Here is a 22,122-nt window from a genome sequence, read left to right as displayed (position 1 = left end):
ATCAACTTATTTTGAAAAGTGTTTTTCTCAAAAGTACTTTTTAAAGAAATGCTTTTGGCGAAAAACAGTTTGTGTTTGGCTTATTAATTTGAAAAGCACTTTTGAGCAGTAATTAGTGTTTGGCCAAGCTTTTGAAAACTGATTTTAAGTGTATTTTTCTCAAAAGTACTTCTCAGAAAAGTGCTTTTGAAGAGAAGCTACTTTTTCTGCTTCTCAAAAACTACTTTTCCTCCCAAAAGCTTGGCCAAACACCTCAATTTTTGACCAAAAGTGCTTTTGGCCAAAAAAAGCACTTTTGGTCCACAAAAAAGCTTGGTCAAATAGGCTAGAAGTATTCGTCACTGTGGTCGCAATCTAGTGATGGTATCAGGAACCATACTATTATTGCTGCTTTTCGAGCATGCCTCCTATGCGTATCACTCACCTACGCTCTTACTACATCCCCCTTCAGACAATACAGGGTAATATTCGAAGCAATTGAGTTATACAGTCAGACCTTTCTATAACAACATCCTTATATAACAATCATTCACTATAAAAGTCAAGTTTTCCTTAGAACCGAATTTTTAAGTTATAATTTATCTCTATATAAAAGCTTTTTACCTATAACAGCAACAACTATATTTATAGCACAATGCTCTTTGTTAAATAACCCTTCTATAACAGCTATACAAAATCTTTAAGATTACTAATAATAATTCTAAAAACATGCACACAATCTTTTTCACTAAACAAAGTTTCTATCTCGCATAAGATATAATATTTGAAGATTTGCACATGATATCTTTTCCATTGGACAAATTCCAAAAAATATTTAGATAGAAAAGTTAACTGTTAAGCTCTTATATTGTCTTCAAGGAAAATCTATTGGATACCTTTTTGCTAAAAATTTGGACAGGAATCTTCGCCAATTCAAGTGTTATATCGCTAGTAAGAGAATGAAATCTACGAAATAAGTTACAATTACAAAGTTCTTCCATCAATCTTGAAAAAAATTATTTTTTTAGGTAGCTTTAAAATGTATGCCTCAGAGTTTAAATCTTTATACTTTTAGTTATGAATTTATTAATAATGTATTAGCTTTATTCAATATTTAACTAATGAAATATGTATATCTATTGAGATTTTAAATTTGAATAATTTTCCTATCTTTTATATGTAACATTAAAAAGGAAAAAATAATTAATTTTTGAATAATTTTTATCTATAACAGCCAAAAAATATTTAAACGTCAAATGCTATTATAGGTGTTTAACAGTCATTCATTATAAAAGCCAAAAAATATCGGATCAAACGAAGCTGTTATGGAGAGGGTTGACCGTATTTATGATGCGAAGAGTCAAAGATACAAATTATATTCTTGGGAGCAAGTCTATCATAGGTTGTCAGGATGGCCGAGTGGTCTAAGGCGCCAGACTCAAGTTCTGGTCTTCGTGAGAGGGCGTGGGTTCAAATCCCACTTCTGACAGATTGTTTTTCACTTTAGAATTTTGCCAACATTTGATTATTACTTTTCCAAAATATATTACTATTTTGCTTTGCCTCTGGAGGTAATAAATAAAACCCAAAGAATTATTGTCAAATCACTCGTTACACTACAAAGTAAAATAAATTTTTGATTCATAATATTGTTTTTGCTGTCATTATTAGTATCACCACTGTTTTTGTTGATATGTGTCTAAAGTATCGGGGAGGTGATTAGGCAGGATATGGCGATACTTCAGATTTCCGAGGACATGACTCTTGATAGGAACATGTGGAGGTCGAATATTAGGGTTGTAGGTTAGGAAGTAATTGGGACTTGTCTTATGCCATAACTTTGTGAGACTAGTTTGGTAGGGATACTTTTTTGCTTTTGCTTTGTATTATTCTTCTTGATTTCATGTTCTTATTTTTCATATATATATTTTTTATATTATTTATGTGGTGTTACTAATATTGTCTTTTTTTGTCTTTTTGTCTTCTTGAGCCGAGGGTCTTTCGGAAACAGTCTCTCTCCTCTTTCGGGATAGGGGTAAGGTCTGCGTACACACTACCCTCCCCAGACCCCGCTAGTGGGATTTCACTGGGTTGTTGTTGTTGTTGTCTAAAGTGTTTATGACAATATATATATATATATATATATATATATATATATATATATATATATATATATATATATATATATATATTAAAGCCTTACGTTAACACATTTACCTAAGTGTTACAAGTGGTGGCTACTTTAAAATTTGAATTTTCTTTAAATTCATGGAGGTCAGAGTATGACAATAAGAATTGTGAAGTTCTAACTTTTTTTTCAAATAAAATGCATGTCCAAATACAACTTCAACTTTCAAAAACTATTTTTCAACACAACTTCAAAAATTCTTTTTTCAAGTTTCAACCAAATCTATATCCAAACGCTAGCTTAGATTTGTCCTCTAATTTTCCTTGCCAAACTTCGGACACATACGTCGGAAGTTTACTAGCACAATAAATATGCCAAGCTTCAAACAAAATCTGTAACTTCAAATGCAGATTTTTGCAAGTTTAATTCCATGTCTGAAGTTATTTTCGAAGTGGCTAGACTTACAAAAATTTATAAACTTGGCCATGGATCAATATGGATCCCAAAATCAGCTATCCATGCACTTGATGGGCTAAAGCTTGCCGGGGGGGGGGGAGTGCACATGTAGCTATTTTCACGGATGCTATTTAGAAATTAGCCAGTACTTAATTTGCCAAAAAAATTTAAACCAGAAATCTTAACTTCAAGACAACACAGTTGGCTAACTCTTAAATGGCAGCCCCTTAAAGTGGCTACTGATGTCATTACCGCAATCCTGCCCCAACCTTGGCCCGTTTACCCATAATTGGAGAAAAACTATTCTTACCAAATGTGGGACAACAAATACATTGCTCTAAGAATATGGCTTGTTTCCAAACAAGTACACAAACTTATAATTCCTGTGAAGGCATATTCTGGTGACTGATGAAAAACACACAAAAGGAGGAGAAAGGGACTTCTCTTCATTAGTTTCAAGAGGCTGAAGTATGAACCAAAGTACATCAGTATTATCAATTGTATACTATGTACCAAGCATATTTTCGTGTTCAGATTTTAGTCGCTCACATCTGTATTCAATGGAACATCATACACCTAACCAGAAGCTCAACTTAACACGAACTCTACAGGAAATTGACCAAAAAGCCAAGAGCCACAGCTCTCACACTCCCAGATTGTTACAGGGAACCAATTGGATCTTTAAGTTCTTGAAACTCACTGGAGTAGCAGTGCTAATCAAATGGTTTGCTTTATGAGTTTCGTGGGTTTCATCTGCGACGTCTATTGTTGACAAAATCCAGATTACCTTTCCTCATCATGGCAGCAAACTCATCATAATTGATTCTTCCATCCTGCAATTGGATAGTAATATTTATCAATGTCAGTCCAAGAAACATCATTATACATAACCACAACTCACTCGTAAAATCATCTTCTTCTTTTTTCCGTATGCAGCTTTCTTATTAAAAGAACAAATTCTATTTCTTATATTTAAGAAAATATCAAAAGACAGCATATATTTTTTAATAAGGATCAAGACATATATCTACATACCATGAACTATTGAAGTCGTATCAAGTTTATATTGGTTCAATTCAACTATTGAAGTCGTATCAAGTTTATATTGGTTCAATTCAACTAAGTCATGATTGACAAAATCTGTAACAAAATGATAAAAAGCACTAGAAAGAATTACGTCCTGCCAACACTTCTTTTCGCTAAAACCAATGTTTAATGAGTGCCTTCCAAAAAACTTACTTCATTGAGAGAGACCTACTTATAAAGAGATTTAAAAAAACAAAGATTCAACTCCTAAGCCACAGAGATGTCACATGCAGATTCCGTACCATGTGATCAAACTACTCTAATAAAACTCTCCTAAGTTACCAAAAGAAACTCTCACATTGGAAAAAAAGTTATAAGTTGAATAGGAATATCGTATAAATATTCAGAAATGAAAGGAACCCGTACATTGTCTGTGTCAACTTCAGCAATGATCTCTTTTATTGTTTTTTCATCAGAAATGTTGTATTTCTTCAGGGCGTGCTCCAATTCATCCATCGTAATATACCTAAAGGAACCGAGATTAGAAAGCAGTAAAATGTTTAAATTCAACGTAGAGGAGCAGGTAGATAGCTTTTCACCCGCTCTTATCCTTGTCAAAATACTCAAATGCTTTGTACAAGTGATCTTCTCTTTCCATGCGATTCATGTGCATTGTAGCTGTTATGAACTCAAGGTAATCAATTGTTCCATTTCCATCAACATCAGCCTGGAAGGGAAGCTATCTGTATTATTGACTATGTATTAATCATGTTAGGCAAGTACACTCTATGCACCCACTCTTCGGAGTATTAGAAAGCCAAATATTCATCATGTCAAAACTTTTACGGGAACTGAGAACAACCGCTCCATCGTTTCCTGGAGCATTTAATAACTAAAACACTATCCATAAAGAGTTGCAGAACTTGCTAATGGGTATAGAATACTGCGATGGAGCGAGATACACATTCACCAAAACTTCCATTGGACTATGTAAATCTCTTGTTCATGTGTTTCACCAAGAAGATTTTAGTTTCAGAAATTTACATCTAAAGTAATTCACTGCTCGCCAAATGTGAAAAATGAACATGACCAAAAACCAATAATTGCAAGATGGAGATATAAGCTAAAAGAGAAGGTAACTTTAACCATAAACTAAGGATTGGTCAGGAATATACCGCTTCCATCAACTGCCTGACTTCTGACTCAGAAAGCTTTGTGCCCATTTTTGTAAGACCAGCTTTCAATTCTTCATATGTAATTGTTCCACTGTCATCTGTGTCTATAGATTTGAACATTTCCTTCAAGCCAATGATTTCTTCTTCGGAGAGATTTTCGGCAATTACCTACAAATGCAGGGCAACAGAAGATAAGCACAGTTGTAAGGAACACATGAGATGGAGAGAGATGGCCTATCTCGTTAATAAGAACATTGAATACACAATTCTAACCTTCAGTGCAACTTTCTTCAGCTTGTTCATAGCACGGAATTGTTTCATTCTAGATAAGACAGCAATGTCAAGAGGCTTGTCAGATGCATCACCATCTTCTCTCATCCATGGATGATCTACGTTTGCACAAAATATTTACTCAGTTATAGCACAGTAAGTTTGTGGCGTATTTGTTAATTATTTTATTTTGCTAAATAATTTTTTTAAGTGCATCAAGCTAGTGTCAAATTAAAATACTATAACAATATGAAAGTCCTAGTCTACCATATGTGAAAAAAACAAATCGATAATTTGTGGCTTATTTGTTAATACAATGCACAAAGGTATGGTTACATTATTTTATTAAGTAAGTACAAGGTGCGGATATAGTTGCTTTTGTGTTAATATGAATATCATATACATGTGCGGATGTGTTAGTAGTTTTCTAATAAATCTTAAGGTTCAATATAAAGTTAGATAGCCATGTCATACCCGTACATGTTTGTCTTAAGAGGGAAGAAATTTGGTGTCAGATACAACCAATATGTTCATTTGGATCACATCTCATGCATCATTTCTTACACTTATTCACTAAGTTCAGTTGGGATTGTACTAATAAGAAAATGATAATAAAGTCAATTGGCATGAACATGTACCTTATGGCATGTATGGAAGGAAAACAACCATAGATTGGATCTTTGTATGAACTGTATGCTAAAGCTGATTGGGATAATTTATTGGATTCTATAGACTAAGAACTTAGTTAAAGGAATTCTGATGCTATACAGATAAATCTACTCTTAAACATAAATAAATAAATAAACTATATCTAATTAGAGACAACGTAACTATGAAGTCATTTTGCAATGTATTACGATAGATCTTGATTAAAGTTGAATCTTACTTAGGACTTCAGCTGCAGAAAGCCTTTCTCTAGGATCAGATCGTAGCATTTTCTTAACAAGATCTTTGGCACTACTCGATACTGAAGGCCAAGGATCAGATGAAAAATCAAGATGACCTCGAAGAACGGCATCAAAGATACTCTGATCATTCTCTGCATAAAAGAAAGAGAAATATTTCCAAGTCAATGAAAAAAATTGGAACATGTCCTTTTCTAGGAGAATATTATCCACAAACTTTGCCTGTATAGTTTACTTCTGGTAGCTATTCAGCACTAGAAACAAAAGGCTTGGCAAAATTTAGCAAAACATCTTACAAGTTTATTCGCCTAAAAATAGGATATGCTTCCCCAAGTTGGACAATGGCAAATGGTTTAAATAATTGGAGCAGATATCCCCTCGTTATTTTTATGGGAAGGCAGTTGTAAATATGGAGTCGAAAAGCAACCATGCTCAGATATACAAAAGAAAACTCTAACATCTAATGCAAGATACCATCTATTCGGAATGATAAATTTGTCTATATTGTTACATTATGGCAATTACAAGAGGAACAAGAATAATGCTGTTGAAAAATAGCTGCAGGAGAAGTATGAAATTTTTCTACTTATTATGCCATTTCCTCGAGTTTCCTAAAATTTCCAGTGTATTCTGCTACAATTCCTGAATGACTTGTTTCTTCAATTTCTTCTTCATATTTTAGCTTAAGGGCAACAAACGAGATATTATATGGTGCATGTGTGAATCCACCATTGTTCTACCTGTGCTGAAACGAAACAAAGAAACAATAATGATGAAGAAGCTTTAGGACATTCAGATGCTAAAATTCTAGAGGTAGCAAATGAAGTTACCTCCATAGAATGGCGGAACACCACTGAGTAGAATGTACAGGATAACTCCAGCACTCCAAATATCAGCTTCAGGTCCATATTCTCGACGCAGAACTTCAGGAGCGACATAATATGCACTACCAACTAGGTCTTTGAACACATCACCTGCATCAACGAGTGGTTTTTGAATAGGTCACCCCTATATCCCAAAGAGTTGTAAACAAGTGGTCCAGCTAAAAACTTAACGGAACATAAGATAAAAGAGACATGATCCAAGTAACACAGGCTTGAGTTTTGTTACAAGAATGGCTTCTTGATTTGCATGAACTACATGAGATTAATCCTAATTATGAATTCAATGCTTTTCTTATACTTCATTGACCTTAACAAAATTTAGTAACTATATCATCAGAACCAGATATGGTTGAGATTTGGGGAGTCAATAGTAAGTCTTGAAACTAATTTACTAACAGGAATATGGGATTCGTTGTTCGAGATTGACCCTTCTAATAGGTCAGGCACTCAGGCTTGATTTCACAAAACAGAACACACTGGTTAACTCAATCATCTTTTTTCTTATTGTCTTGTGTCTTACAGTAAGCATTTGGAAAGCAAATAAATTTGTCTACCAGAAAATACCATTGTAACCTATGTTCGACCTACATGAATCACGATACTAGGTCCCCAATGAGATGACTGGTTGTTGAGACATAAGAGTAACAAACTGGAGATCCCAGGTTCAACTCTCCATTATGACACTCAATGTGAGCTCATTTGCTCCAGCTCATGGGCAGGTTTAACTGGCAGTTATGTTTGTAGGTTGCAGTAGGTTACCAGTTTTCAGTCGAGGTGTGAATGCTTGACTGAACACCATCATCATTAAAAAAAAAAATCAAGAGACTGCACGGACGGTGTAATAGAGTTTAAGTTCTATGCACCAATGGTGCAAAAGTTATTTATGCAATCTGATTGAAGGGAATCGAAGATAACTCTAATAAATAGCATTGATTGAACCTGCTATAACAAGTTAAATTATAGTGATGGCGTAAAAGAACATTACTATCAGTGTATAATATTACATTATCAATGCATATAACATAAAATTAGCCTTACATAGAGTTAACTGCAATTAGATTGTGTAATAGCAATATTTACAGTGTCAGTAAACAGAATTTCGTTTGAAGAAGACTGATAATACCTATCCAATAATACCTGGTTTGAAGAAGACCGATAATCCAAAATCAGTAGCCTTCAACGGTGAACTTTCATCGGAGCTCAAAAACAAGAAATTTTCCGGCTTTAAATCCCTATGCATAACGCCCATAGAATGACAATAATGAACCACCGTAACCATCTGCCGGCAAAGTCCGGCGGCAGCTCGTTCGGAATAGTGTCCTTTAGCAATTATCCGGTCAAAAAGCTCGCCGCCGGCACAAAGTTCCATGACGAGGTGAACGTGATGCTTGTCCTCGAACGTTCCTTTAAGTTCCACGATGTTCCGGTGACCGGTTAAGTGGTGCATGATCTGAACCTCGCGGCGTACGTCGTCCACGTCGTCAGCCGCTATGAGCTTTCGCGTGGCGATTGACTTGCACGCGAATTGCTGGTGCGTTTGTTTGTGAGTTACTAAAAAGGTTACTCCAAATTGTCCGCGGCCGAGTTCGCCGCCGAAAATGTAGGTGGAACGAACGTCTTCCATTGGTTTGCCGAGGACACGGCCGATTCCGGAAAGTGGTCGGGGAGGTGGCGGTTGAGATGAAGGGATGATTCGGATACCGGTGGTTTCAGACGGCGGTGGACCGGTGGCGCCGCCTGAGGATATGGTGGTAGTTTGGTCGGAAGATGAGCTGTTACAGTTGCCCATTTTTTGGGGGTGTGTGAGGACTGTTCAGTCAAACATTTTGTTGAGCTATATTTGCTGACTTGTCCGAAAAATGTGAGCATTTACTCATTGACTGAAATGACAGAATTGACCTTAGCAAAATTGGGCAATAATGTTCTTTAATTAGAATCTTTGAATTTGAGTTTTGAAAATGGGAATATTTAGGTCGAAACGAAAATTAAGCAACATGAGATAAGAAATTCAATCTTTACTTAGATTTCAAGCATTAGTCTTGATTTTTAAGATGATTCTCTTTCGACTCTTCCTCTGAGAAAAAAAGGATTCAAGGAACGTCTTGAAATAAAACAATGCACTGTTGTTGGCTCTAACGGAGAAGTCTGAAATTAACAACGTGTCACTGCTTGGGCATTAAATTCTTGCTGCTTGAGAAAGCATATGAGGAAATGTTTTGATCCCTTAATAACATCTCATCCTTAATCAGAGGTTTCATATTCGAATATGGATATGGAGTCGCCAGCTCGGGTTCATGCCGGGTCGTTCCACCATAAAAGTTATACACCTTGTTAGGAGGTTGGTGGAACTGTATAGAGAGAGAGAAGGATCTGCACAAGGTGTTTATTTACCTGGAGAAAGCATATGACAAGATTCCTAGAGAAGTTCTCTGGAGATGCTTGGAGGCAAAAGGTGTGTCGGTTCCTTATATTATGACAATTAAGGACACGTATGATGGGGCTAAGACTCGGGTTAGGACAGTAGGAGGCGACTCTGAGCATTTTCCGGTTGAGATGGGGTTACACCAATGCTCTGTGCTCAGTCCATTCTTATTCGCCCTGTTGATAGATGCGATAACAAATCATATTCAAGGGGAGGTATCGTGGTGCATGCTATTCGGCGATGACATAGTTCTGATTGATGAGTCACGAGCCCGTGTTAATGAGAGATTGGAAGTTTGGAGACATACGCTTAAGTCTAAGGGTTTCAAGCTAAGCAAAACGAAGACGGAATACCTCGAGTGTATGTTCAGCGCCGAGCCAGGGGAAGTGGACGCGGATGTGAGGCTTGCGTCATAGGTTATCCCAAGTAGAGGCAGCTTCAAGTACCTTGGTTCGGTTATCCACGGGGAAGGGGAGATCGACAAGGATGTCACACACCGTATTAGGGTAGGATGGATGAAGTGGAGGTTAGCATCTGGAGTCTTGTGCGACAAAAGAGTGCCAACGATACTCAAAGGTAAGCTCTACAAAGTGGTGGTTAGACCGGTCATGATGTATGAGGTTGAGTGTTGGCCTGTTAAGAACTCACATATCCAAAAGATGAAAGTAACAGAAATGAGGATGTTGAGGTGGATGTGCAGGCACATTAGGATGGATAAGATTAGGAATGATGATATTCGAGAGAAGGTACACGTGGCTCCCATTGATGAGAAGATGCGGGAAGCGAGGCTCAGATGGTTCGGGCATGTACAGAGGAGAAGCCCAGATGCTCCAGTAAGTAGGTGTGAGCGGCTGGTTGTGGAAGGCACAAGAAAAGGTAGAGGGCGGCCTAAGAAATATTGGGGAGAGGTGATTAGGCAGGATATGGCGAGGCTTCAGGTTTCCGACGACATGATACTTGATAGGAAGTTGTGGAGGTCGAGTATTACAGTTGTAGGCTAGGAGGTAGTTGAGTCTTGCGTTACTTTGTGTCTTTGTGAGCCTAGTCCGGTAGGATTTTGTCTAAGATAGCTAGGGGTAATGTCGTTTCTTACTATTTTCTATTGTCGACGCAGGTTTCACTTACTAGCCATCGTTTTTGCTTTACATTTTTCTTCTGCATTTTATGTTCCTATATTTCCTATGATCTATGTGATGAATCTAATATTCTCTCCCTTTGTCTTTTTATTATCTTGAGCCGAGGGTCTTTCGAAAACAACATCTCTACCCATTCGGGGTAGGAGTAAGGTCTGCGTACACACTATCCTCCTCAAACCCCACTTGTAGGATTCTACTGAATTGTTGTTGTTGTTGTATATGGATATGGAGTTGTTTTTGACGGAGAGCGTTTTGCTCTCAAAGTGGAATTTTCCGATGTAAATCAAGATTACTCGAGTCAAACGGATACCAAACAATGGATATAGAAAATCAAAAAGAAAAGAATAGTACAAAATAACCCTCCGATATTTTATATTAGCATCCTTTAATCTAATTTTTTTTTTGCAAATTTTTTTTCCCCATAAAACATTTAATATTTTGAGAGATAGACTTCTTTAGCTTGCCAGTTGCCACTTGGCAGTTAGGAATAATACAATCCAAAACAGGGTTATGTCATCCCAACAGCACCCCACAAATTATGTTGTAGTAAATAATTATTTAGGACAAAGATAGTTTATTTTTGAATAGCATATAATAAAGCATTGACTCACTGAAAACTGAATAATGGCAAAGTTTGATAACTTAAAATTGTGTGTGTGGGGGGCAGCATGCTATAGAAATAAAGTTATAATGAGTTACTCATACTACCTCAAAATATTTACAAGACCAAAGCTACAAGAAAACAGCTATGTACAAATGTACATTAAAGCCAATACTGGACACCAAACTCTTACACTTACTTTCAGCCTAGAACCTCCCCTTATTACCACTATATACTATAACGTCTCTCTACTTGCACAAGGTAGGGATAATGTATGCGTAACCACTACCAGTATAGTAACCGCCTTAGCTAGGCCCGTGTACACGCTCACGATCTGAGCCAAAGCCTCCTGAAGACCTGGTATCACAATAGGTACCAACAATAGGTACCGCCGGTGTCTGAGCTGATCTCCAGACCCCACTAGCACAAGGGTGTCTTGTTTTTTGTTGTTGTACTATAACAGTAGTAGGTTCAAGTCGAAACCCAACTTCACAAATGAAAGATAACAGCTTCTCAATCACCATAATAGTGAACAAGGTAGATAACAGAAATTGACACAAACATCCGGAATTCTCAAGGCTTACAACCAAAATGCAAGGATGAAGCGGCTAGTGTATCTCACATGTAGTTTTTAGGCGTTACCAAAAGGTTTCCCTGGCGCGGATGTAGTCATTGTGCCCCTGGTGCAGTTTGAACCACCGGCCAGCATTGCCATCAAACTTCCTCCGTGCACTCTTCCCTCGGAAACTGATGATGAGCTTCCACCAACTGGCGTATTCCCTTCCTTTAACTCAAAAGATTTCCAACCGGTAGATGTCAAAATGTTATTTCCCATCTTCATAATATCAATATACATATCCTGTACATTGGCAATCTCCTTCATCTTCCCCAGATTTTGGGGTGTTGGATCCAAGACCACAGCCCCTAGAGTGGCACCACCATGAACACGTTTGTCTTGCATCAGAGCACCATGAGATACACGTGTCGTCCCTCTGGCGAATGAGTTACAAGGATTATCATGGCCAAACTCGGAACCAGGTTGACCCCAAGAACATCTTTTTCCACCACCGTGGGCCTTGCAGAAATCGGTGCTTCCTTGAGCACTTTTTCCACAGCCGTCGAATTTGCATCTTTTACCACCACCATGGCGCACGCAGAAATCAGTCCGGCCCCTAGCACTCCTGGAGCACTCTGGGAAAGCACATCTCTTACCACCACCATGCGCCACACAGAAGAGAGTCCCTCCATGCACACTCTTTGGGCAAACCCCGCCTCCTTGGAATGTACATCTTTTCCCTCCACCGTGACCCTTACAGAAAGGCGTGCTCCCCTCTGCGCCCTTATTGCACCCTTCAAATATGCAACGTTTCCCACCACCGTGGGCCTTACAAAACAAGGTGCTTCCTTGCGCCCCTTTAGTGCATTGGGGGTACTGACACCGCCGGCCACCTCCATGTGAAATGCAGAGGCCAGAGAGTCCTTCCGCACTTTTCGTGCAATTCTCCATCTGGCATCTCTTGCCCCCACCATGTCTAATGCATAATCCAGACTTCCCTCTTGCAGCCCGCGTGCAGCCTTCGTGACTGCAACGGCGTCCACCCCCATGCGTGATGCAGAAATCAGTGCGTCCTTCTGCACTTTTGGTACACCCTAGGAATTCACACCGCCTACCACCGCCATGGGCCTTGCAGAATGCGGTTCGACCCTCGGCTCCCTTATGACAGCCCGGTTTCTGACACCTACGGCCTCCACCATGGGCAATGCAAAGGCCAGAAGCACCTCTTGCTCCTTTAACACATCCCTTGAACTGACACTGTTTTATACCACTGTTGCGCTGCTGCTGCTGATGCTTTGTTGACCCGGAAGTACAGGTTACTGAGCTTTTTGGATGTGTTATTACACTTGAGGAGGGATCAGGAGAGACTGGAGATGGCTCAACTTCTTTTATTGCCTGCTTCGAGAAGAAATTAGCCTCTTTGTCCTGTGGCGCATGCAATGGATGAAAAAAGCTACCAGTATTCCGATAAGAACCTGTCGATACTTCATCAGTATGAAAAGCTCCACCAAAACCGTGTGGCACAGTAGTAACATCAGATTCAGCGGCACTACTGGAAAGACTCAGTTCCAGATCAATTGCAGTCCCTGCGTCAAGTACTTTTGGAATGGAGATAGCTGAACTTTTCGGCCTTGCTGTCGTCTCATTGGCAAGATAAAAACCGAAGTTCACTTCCAGGTCCATCAAGGACTTGTGAGTTTCTTTTACTGGAGATAGTGAGGTGCATAAAATGCCTGAACTCCACTTACTTTCCGTGGAAGTTGATGAATGGCCTAAACTTAGACATAAAGATGAATCAATTTTCTGATCAATTTCCTTTGGGGAATGGACTGAAGGTATTAGAGACCCAACCGAATCAAGACGCAGGGTGGTATCAGCACAATAACCACCTTCAGCTACAGCTCCGCCAATTGGGATGGAATTGCCCAGATTTTTGGATGCATTTAAAAACGGGTTCGCAGCAAATCCCAAATAGTGGAATCTGGGATCCATGACTAGGATGAAAAATTACTATTGAACCAAATCTCAATTGCAAAAGAACAGTCGGCCTGACTTCCAGGCTAAAAAATAGTTAGCGGCTAAACTAGGGTTAGATGTGTCAAAAAGAGCACATCCCACCCCCGCTTACGAATCCTGAAGTGTCCTTTCTATCCATTATAGATATCAAACTTTACTCCAAGTTCTTGTAATCAGCACAAATGGAGTAAAACTTTGTGCAACGTCAAAACCTCCAGCGTCAAATCATGACAAATAATCATCCTGCACAACACATTGAATTACATTACTGAGCAGGTCTAAGATCACACATTCACTGTACAGAAGACACGAGGTCGAGACAATATGAAAGGGAAAAGATTTAGCAGACACAAGCCAGAAAGATGAAGATCATTTAAAAGTGGAACAGAATATTTCTTTTACTGAATCAATACGCCAAGCAAATAAGAAGAAAATTTAATGAACTTCCTTTTATTGTCCCAAGCTAAAAAAACCACTTTGATTTTGCCATAAAACCACAAGGAACAGATTCATTTGCATTAAAAATTTAAATCATATTAAAACTTGATAACTTTGCTGTCCGAGATAACAGAAGACCACAAGGATATCAACTAAGGCAAACTCAGCAAAGCAGGACATGAAGAAGAAACATGAATTTGTCTACTTACGCAAATAGGGTTCTTCAATAAACCTCAATTCATGGTCTACCATACTAATGAATCATGTTGCTTAACTACACTTTCCTACTTGCTGTTTAAATCCAAAATTTCAGCCGAACTATTTGAAATCCGAATAGACACTCGAGATTCAGTTTCCTTTTTTGCTCCCTCCGCACTATCCAGTTTCAAAACTGTATTAACAGGAGACAAACGAGGAAAATGAAAACGGTTTTAAATACCCCAAAAACAAACAATATAGTCTAAACTAGACATAACCAAGATACAACTAAATAATTATCTTTTTTTCTTGACATGTATAACTGTAACAATATATCAACAACAACAAAAAACCCAATGATTCCCCACAAGTGGGGTCTTGGGAGGGTAATGTGTACGCCGGGTAAGATTACCCCTACTCTGAGAGCGCAGAGAGGCTGTTTCAAGTAGACCCTCGGCTAAAGAAAACTATAACAATATATCAGAAGAAATGCAACATAAGCATAAAAAATAGAAGAACAAACTTATTAAAGATGTTCAATCTAGCTAAAGGATAAAGATTTGAAGACTCGAGTTCTAGAAGATGTTCAAATCGAAGTTAAAAGGAACTAGCTTCCAATCAGATTCAGGGTCCACGACTCAATGAAAAAATAAAATTATGCACTTTATTTATTATTTATTACGGATTCATTTATTATTTATTAAGGAGCGTGGCGTGAAAAGTCAAAATGTGTCAAGTAAAAGCGACAGGAGGGAGTAGCATCTAACAGTATTGTTAGAGTTCAAGACTACAGATTTCAGCTAAAAATCCCACCTTTTTCTTTTTTTGCACAAAAAAAATAAAAATTGCAAGTACATAGGAAATCATATATTGGAGAAAATGTTGCAAATATTTTAAATAGAGAACAAAACTTGAAAAATGAAAATTTACAATATAAGGATAAATAATTGTAGACCCAACTTCTAAATAAAATATCCAATCCAAATAAAAGAAACAGCAAAACAATGAAAATTGCTAAAATTATACTAGCTTCTAACTGTATTCTTAAAGTTCGAGATTACAAATTTCAGCTTAAAATCCCACCTTTTTTATTCTTGAACCAAAAAATAAATTAAAAAAATAAACAAATTGAAGTTAAGTATATTAATTGGCATGGCTCAATGGAAAAATTACTGATTGAATAAGTGAATCAATCACTTAAGAGAATACAACAGAAACAAGAAATGACAATTCAAAATCTGGGAAAACAAGTTCCAAAAATTGAATAAAAGCTTGAAAATGAGATTTTAGATTCAACAAAATTACCTTTTCCAGCAGGGGTTTATCTTCTCTTTTTTTTTTCTTTTTTTTTTGTAAGTGAAATTTTTTGAGAAGTTTTTACAGGTGGGGATTATGTTAAAACCACAGAAAGTATATTGGGATTGCTGAGCATAAGGCAGCTAATGAGGGAGGAAGAAAATGAGCACATTATGAGGACAGTAGGTATGTGTCTATATATATATATATATATATATATAATAACTCTGTCCAGTCTCCACTTATTTTTTACTCACTCCGGTTCAAAATAAGTGATTTTTTAGCTATTTTTACACAAATTAATAAATCCACTTTTTAACATTAATTAGCAATGAAATTAACTATATTAACCTTTACTATTTCTTCACATAAACACTCCTAACACATACTCCAACACTATTAACTCCAAGAGCAATATAGAAAAAAAAAATCACTAACACTCCTAACACATACTCCAACACTATTAACTCCAAGAGCAATATAGAAAAAAAAATAATTAATTCATTCTTGAAATCTAAAAAATTACTTATTTTGGACAACAAAAAAAGGCCAAAAAATCACTTATTTTGGACCGGAGAAAGTAGTAATTTTTTACTTAACCTCTATTTTTAATTATATTATATATTTATAATTTGAGTCTTGAAAATAAAGAAATCTTATAAAAAAAAAGGTTTTCTCTTAAATGAACTATTTCGATGCAAATTTAAATTAGTCAACCAATACATAAATCGTCCATTGAATAAGTACCTAGTCATTAGAATCCAAATAGTGACCTATTAATTGCTCTTCTCTATTCCTGTGATTTAAAATTTATTAAACTACTAACAAAATTATGTACTTATATTTTTAGTACGATCGATTGTTTCTTTTGCTTGTTTACCTTATTATCTTATTGTTATTACTCTTTTTTCCATTACTATATCCATTACTATTTTTTTGGGAACAATATTGTCATTATGGTTTTATTGAGCCGAAAGTCTACTAGAAATAATTTTTCTATCTTCACAATGTAGGAATGAAATGTGCGTACTCACTATCCCTCCAGACCCCACTTGTGAGAATACACTGAGTTTTTTTTCCCTTCAATTTGTTAAAAAAATATCTTATTTTTGTTAGAAGTGTTTAATACCAGAAAATTGTATAGGTCAAAATCCAACCGAGGAGATTTAGCACGAGGAAGGTGATTATCGTGAGAATTGTAACTAATCATAGATAGTTCGGCCGAGGTCAATCAGTGGCGAACGGAACAAGCCGTTGAGTGACTCATTAGGCTCGCGGTTTTTTCGGGAATGTCTCATATAAATAGTAGGAAAGATAAGGCAAAGGGCATGTAACATTGCATTTGATAAGAACACTTTTGAAAAACAAGCTCTCTAGATAAATACAAAGAACAACCTTCTGAAAGAGATTCGATCTTTATATTCTGTCCATTATCATTCTCATCACATCCAAGAACGTGACCCATATTATCTTGTATTCTTGTCATTCAGTCACTGCTAGAGGAATAATTTCCTCCACCTCATTCAATATTAGGTGAATTTTCCTCTCTATTTATATTTAATGTCATTTATTACATTCTTGCCTATCATTATTCTCACTCTATTAATAACCACAACATTTAATGTGTATTTCAATAAATCAATATCAAGATGGCTCCTACGTTATCCGCGTGAACCGGCCTTAGATCCAGGGTTATTATTTTTAACTAGCATTAACCCCTTGCCCTTTTATTTAATTAGTTTAACAAAGAGTTTTATACTTTTTGGTCAAACAATATCACAACATTTAAGAAAGAAAGACATAATAATATTATCGAAGTGTTTGGTTAAATTACTCTTATGTCATCTCTGAATGAGTAACTAATTATACATACCTTCTTGAAATAGTAGGATTGAAGTTAATTAGTTAAATTATTTTTTAATGTTTCTTAATTATTTAAAGTGAAAAGAATGAGTGATTTTCTTTTTGGCTATAGGATACATACAATGGACCAAAGGGAGTGGAAACCACAAGTTTATCTACTTTCGTACCAAACTATATTAAATTATTAAAGTAAAGTGTTACATTATATTAGGAGTAATTAATTATGATCAAATGGTGTAGTAAATTTTGTGATACAATGCATGTACAATGAGTGGTTTTATTTTGGGAGAAATTCAAAAATAGTCAGATTTATAACTGGTCGTTCAAAAATAGCTCAGCTTTAAAAGTAATCGAAATTTAGTCACTTTTTATGTAAAGATAAATCTGAGCGAAAACACTGTTCAAAACCCGGAAAATACGCAAGTATATTATACTGGAGTTCCAGCATAAGTATGTTTGAATTCCAGTATATTATGATGGAGTTCCAGCAAGTATAATTGTCCAGTATAATATACTGGAGTTTGGAGCACCGGTGCTCCAGTCTCCAGTATATTATATTGGAGTCAGCAAAGTATATCGGTCCAACATAATATGCTGGAGTTCATACACAGGTACAGGTGCACCGAACTCCAGTTTATTATGCTGGGTCGGTCTCTGTTACAACAAAATAGTGGCGATTTTTTATTGACTTCGTAAACACTGACTATTTTTGAATGACTAGTCCGAAAACTGGATATACCGTACTATTCACACAACTTACACTAGTTGTATGAGACCTCTTTTTATCTCACATCTTTGTAGACCCAGATATGTAATATATGGGTCCACAAAATTCGGGGACCCATATAGTTGTAAGACAAAAAAAAACTCACATAATTAGTATCAGTTGTGCGAGACACAAAATTAAATTTTTCCATGTATAATAGTTCAACAACAACAACAACAACAACCCAGTATAATCCCACTTAGTGGGGTTTGGGTAGGGTAGTGTGTACGCAGACCTTATTCCTACCCTAAGGTAGAGAGACTGTTTCTAAATAGACCCCGACATTCTTCCCTCCAAGAACTTCCCACCTTACTCTTGGGGAGACTCGAACTCACAACCTCTCGGTTGGAAGTGGGGTCTTACGATCGGAGCAACCCCTTCAATCAAGAAAGTAGTTGGCGTGGCTGCTGACTAGTGACTGGTCCCTTTGATGAGTGGAAAGGTCAGGTTGGGACTTTTGCTGTGCAGACAAAGACACCTGACACTTCGTCATTTGACATCAAACTTCAGTCACGCATTTCCACAAACACAACGTGTCCTCCTTTTTGTCAATCAATCTTTAAATCATCATATTCACTCAATAAAAAGTTGGCAGCGGCTCGACACCGTTCGTTGTGCCTCTACTTTATAGCCGCCTCCTTTTGTTGTTTCTTGGTTGGCCAGTTCTTATAATATACTTCGTTCGGTCCAAAATAAGTGATTTTTTTTGTTATTTTTACACATATTAAAAAATCCACCTTTTAACATTAATTAGCAATAAAATTGACTTTATTCACCTTTACTATCTCTTCACATAAACACTTCTAACACATACTCCAATATTAATTATTCCAAGGGCAATGTAGGAAAAAATATTTAATTCATTCTTGAAATCTGGAAAAATTACTTATTTTGGACCACAAAAAAAAGCCAAAAAATCACTTATTTTGGACCGAAGGGAGTACTTTTTCTTTCTCAATTCATGTGATATTTTTTGTTTTTCAAATTTAAATTTTTTACTTTGATCGTGTACTTGGATATACTCCGTATGACCGACAAAACATAGGTTCTAGCGGTAGAAACAACAATTAATGATTGCATTAAGATAGACAATCCATATAATACCCCTAATAGTGCGATCGTCCCACGGATCCTGCATGAATGCAATGTTTTGTGCATTAGACTGTCCTTTTTTTATCGTGTATCTGGACATAAAATATTTAAGTACTTCAAAATAAAATTTACATATTTAAAAACTACAGAAAAAGTACTATAAATCACATACATTAATAATTCAATATAACTAAAAAAAATATATGAAAAAGTTATAGTCAAAAAAATAATTAGTTTGAGTTTCGAAATTTAAACACGTATCATATAACCCCTCAAGACGCCACTTCAACCACCAAGTGGCGTGATACACTGCGATTCTCTAACATATATAGGTTCATATAACTAGTCAAACGTAATTCATCTAACACGATCGATAATACTATAAGATTGAATGATTGATATGAAGAATCATAGTAATATCTTTTCTTCTTAATATTCTAATGTGATATGTGTATATTTTATTTTGTGTCTCATACAACTGACACTAGTTGGTAAAAATAGCACGGTCTAGCCAGTTTTCGGATTAGTCATTCAAAAATAGTCAGCATTTGTTAAGTCATTGAAAAATAGCCACTATTTTGCCGTAACAGAGACCAGTCCAGCATAATATACTGGAGTTCGGTGCACCTGTGTATGAACTTCCAGCATATTATGCTTGACCTATATACTTTGTTGGCTCCAGTATAATATACTGGAGACTGGAGCATCGGTACTCCAAACTCCAGTATATTATACTGGACCGGTCTATTATACTGAAACTCTAGTATATTAGACTGGAGTTCCAGTATAATGTACTGGAACTCAAGTATATTAGACTGGAGTTCCAGTATAATATACTAGAACTCCAGGATATTACGCTGGAGTATTTTTCCGGATTTTGAACAGTATTTTCGTTCAGATTTATCTTTACATGAAAAGTAGCCAAATTTCGATTACCTTTAAAACTGTGGCTATTTTTGAATGACCACATGTAAATCTGGTTATTTTAAATTTATCCCCACTAATTGTATGAGGCATCTTTTTTGTCTCACAGTTTTGTAGATCCAGAAATGTAAGATTAAGGTCCACAAATTTTGTAAGACAGAAAGGAGTTTCATACAAGTAATGTCAGTAATGTGATACACACCATAAAACTTCTCATTCTTCACTAATGAAATTTAAGTGGCGTCTGACTCCTTTCCTAATCTTATCGAAATGATTTGACTTTTTCTTTTTAATAATATCATACGTACGAGGACATAAAAAAATAAACAACACATAGTACTATAATCTAAATGGGAGTCCGGAACCAAAATGTGATTTTTTTTTACTCAAACTATACAAATAAGTGGTTACAAAAAAAGATACATTTTTATATATTGTGTCATATACTGTGGCGCTATACTGTAAAAGCTGACATGGTCAGGTATAACGCCACAATACCTGGTGCTATACATAGCGCATTAATGTATAGCCCCAGGTATTGTGGCGCTATACATAGATTTTTTATACCCCTCCGTCTTCTTCTTCGATTCCATCCATCCCCCATTTTTTTAAAACTCTTCCCCACTTCTTGGTCTCCCCCGATTCTGCCCGTTCTGTAAAAAAAAAAAAAAAAAATTGGGTCCCCCCGACACATAAAACTCAAAGAAAAAGGGTCCCACATTCGAGTAGAGTTTCGTGCTATTGTTGATTCACAATTTCGGAGTCAAAATTTCAATCTTTTTGCTTTGCCAAAATTCTAAATCGAGGCATTTCGATTTATTTTAAGTTGAAACATTTATAATAATGTATATTATTTGATTTGTATGTGTTCTATTTCGGTTTGTGTTTTTTTTCGAAACTAGCATGTTAAATTTATCCGAATTTAATATTAGTATTTTCTAATAAAATATAAATTAGTAAAATAAATTTGTCTGTTAATATCCTGATTTATATATATGTTTTTTTATTCCGTTTTGTATTTTATTTGTAATTAAATTTATTTGTTGTTTATGCTTAGTTTATATTATTTTTTAGCGTAGTAAAATTCAGACCTTTTTAGCGTAGTAAAACGTAGACCCTTATAGCGTAGTAAAATTTAGAGCCTTGTAGCGTAGTAATGTGTAGTATTTTAGCTTAGAATTCTTTTTGTTTAAGTATCTTATACTGGTATTTGAAAATGCAAACTTTGTACAATTAAGTTAATAATTGTATCAACACACATAATTAGTAATTTGTACAATTAAGTTATTAAAAAATATGAATTTAAATTATAATAAAAATACATTATATATATAATTTGTACAATTAAGTTATTAAAAAATAATAATTTAAATTATAATAAACACACACACACACACACACACATATATATATATATATATATATAATTTGTACAATTAAGTTATTAAAAAATAATAATTTAAATTATAATAAAAACACACACACACACACACACACACACACACACACACACACATATATATATATATATATATATATATATATAATTTGTACAATTAAGTTATTAAAAATAATAATTTAAATTATAATAAATATATATATATATATATATATATATATTTGTACAATTAAGTTATTAAAAAATATGAATTTAAATTATAATAAAAAACACATAATTATTAGTGATAGTTTAATGATAGTTTACAGTTGACGACATGGACGCGACTATACATCCCGGCCCTCGGACGTTGGATCTATTAGCCCTACATCCCCAGCATAGATCCGAGTATATATGGGACGGACAGTTGCTTACGCAGACTTTCCGGGCTAGGAGAGTGGATCTATTGTGGGAGTTTTTGAGTCCTCCCCGCATTCTACATCCCCGCGTGGTCCATTACCTGGATGAAATGGGATTATATAGGATTATTAGGATTGGCCGGATACAGTTCGACTATGCTTTGATCACGGCCTTGATTGAGCGCTGGCGACCG

The 22,122-nt window shown here is 35.9% G+C and overlaps 2 protein-coding genes and 1 non-coding gene across 4 annotated transcripts; 1 reads left to right on the top strand and 2 right to left on the bottom strand.

The window, feature by feature from the left end:
• The first annotated feature begins 1,384 nt into the window (after positions 1–1,384).
• On the top strand, positions 1,385–1,468 carry TRNAL-CAA (transfer RNA leucine (anticodon CAA)). Its single transcript has one exon. It is a non-coding gene; the product is annotated as a tRNA-Leu (tRNA).
• A 1,520-nt stretch (positions 1,469–2,988) lies between these two features.
• On the bottom strand, positions 2,989–8,650 carry LOC104234199 (calcium-dependent protein kinase 1). The gene is made up of 8 exons (XM_009787733.2): positions 7,961–8,650; positions 6,770–6,913; positions 5,921–6,073; positions 5,038–5,153; positions 4,765–4,932; positions 4,189–4,316; positions 4,016–4,115; positions 2,989–3,396 (listed from the first exon to the last, which is right to left on the bottom strand). Exons 1-8 carry the CDS (start codon positions 8,610–8,612, stop codon positions 3,313–3,315), a joined length of 1,545 nt encoding a protein of 514 aa, XP_009786035.1. The 5' UTR covers positions 8,613–8,650; the 3' UTR covers positions 2,989–3,312.
• Positions 8,651–10,999: 2,349 nt separating this feature from the next.
• Positions 11,000–15,655, bottom strand: LOC104234198 (uncharacterized). Of its 2 annotated transcripts, XM_009787732.2 has the most exons (3): positions 15,496–15,655; positions 14,202–14,383; positions 11,000–13,797 (listed from the first exon to the last, which is right to left on the bottom strand). In XM_009787732.2, exon 3 carries the CDS (start codon positions 13,528–13,530, stop codon positions 11,614–11,616), a length of 1,917 nt encoding a protein of 638 aa, XP_009786034.1. In that variant the 5' UTR covers positions 13,531–13,797; positions 14,202–14,383; positions 15,496–15,655; the 3' UTR covers positions 11,000–11,613. The 2 variants fall into 2 exon arrangements, with proteins under 2 accessions (XP_009786034.1, XP_009786033.1); XM_009787731.2 differs by lacking the exon at positions 14,202–14,383.
• Positions 15,656–22,122: the final 6,467 nt, after the last annotated feature.

This window comes from Nicotiana sylvestris, chromosome 12 (assembly GCF_000393655.2).
Source record: "Nicotiana sylvestris chromosome 12, ASM39365v2, whole genome shotgun sequence".
NCBI classification, from domain to species: Eukaryota; Viridiplantae; Streptophyta; class Magnoliopsida; order Solanales; family Solanaceae; genus Nicotiana; species Nicotiana sylvestris.
Note: the sequence above shows the minus strand (reverse complement) of the source record. Positions and strands in the feature narration are given on the sequence as shown.

Excerpts from the sequence above, each read along its gene's own strand:
- LOC104234199 (XM_009787733.2), bottom strand. The coding sequence starts at position 8,612 with ATGGGCAACTGTAACAGCTCATCTTCCGACCAAACTACCACCATATCC. Across the intron at positions 5,154-5,920 it reads TTCTGCAGCTGAAGTCCTAA|ATCATCCATGGATGAGAGAA; the intron begins GTAAGATTCAAC and ends GTGCAAACGTAG. Across the intron at positions 4,933-5,037 it reads TGAAGAAAGTTGCACTGAAG|GTAATTGCCGAAAATCTCTC; the intron begins GTTAGAATTGTG and ends CTGCATTTGTAG.
- LOC104234198 (XM_009787732.2), bottom strand. The coding sequence starts at position 13,530 with ATGGATCCCAGATTCCACTATTTGGGATTTGCTGCGAACCCGTTTTTA.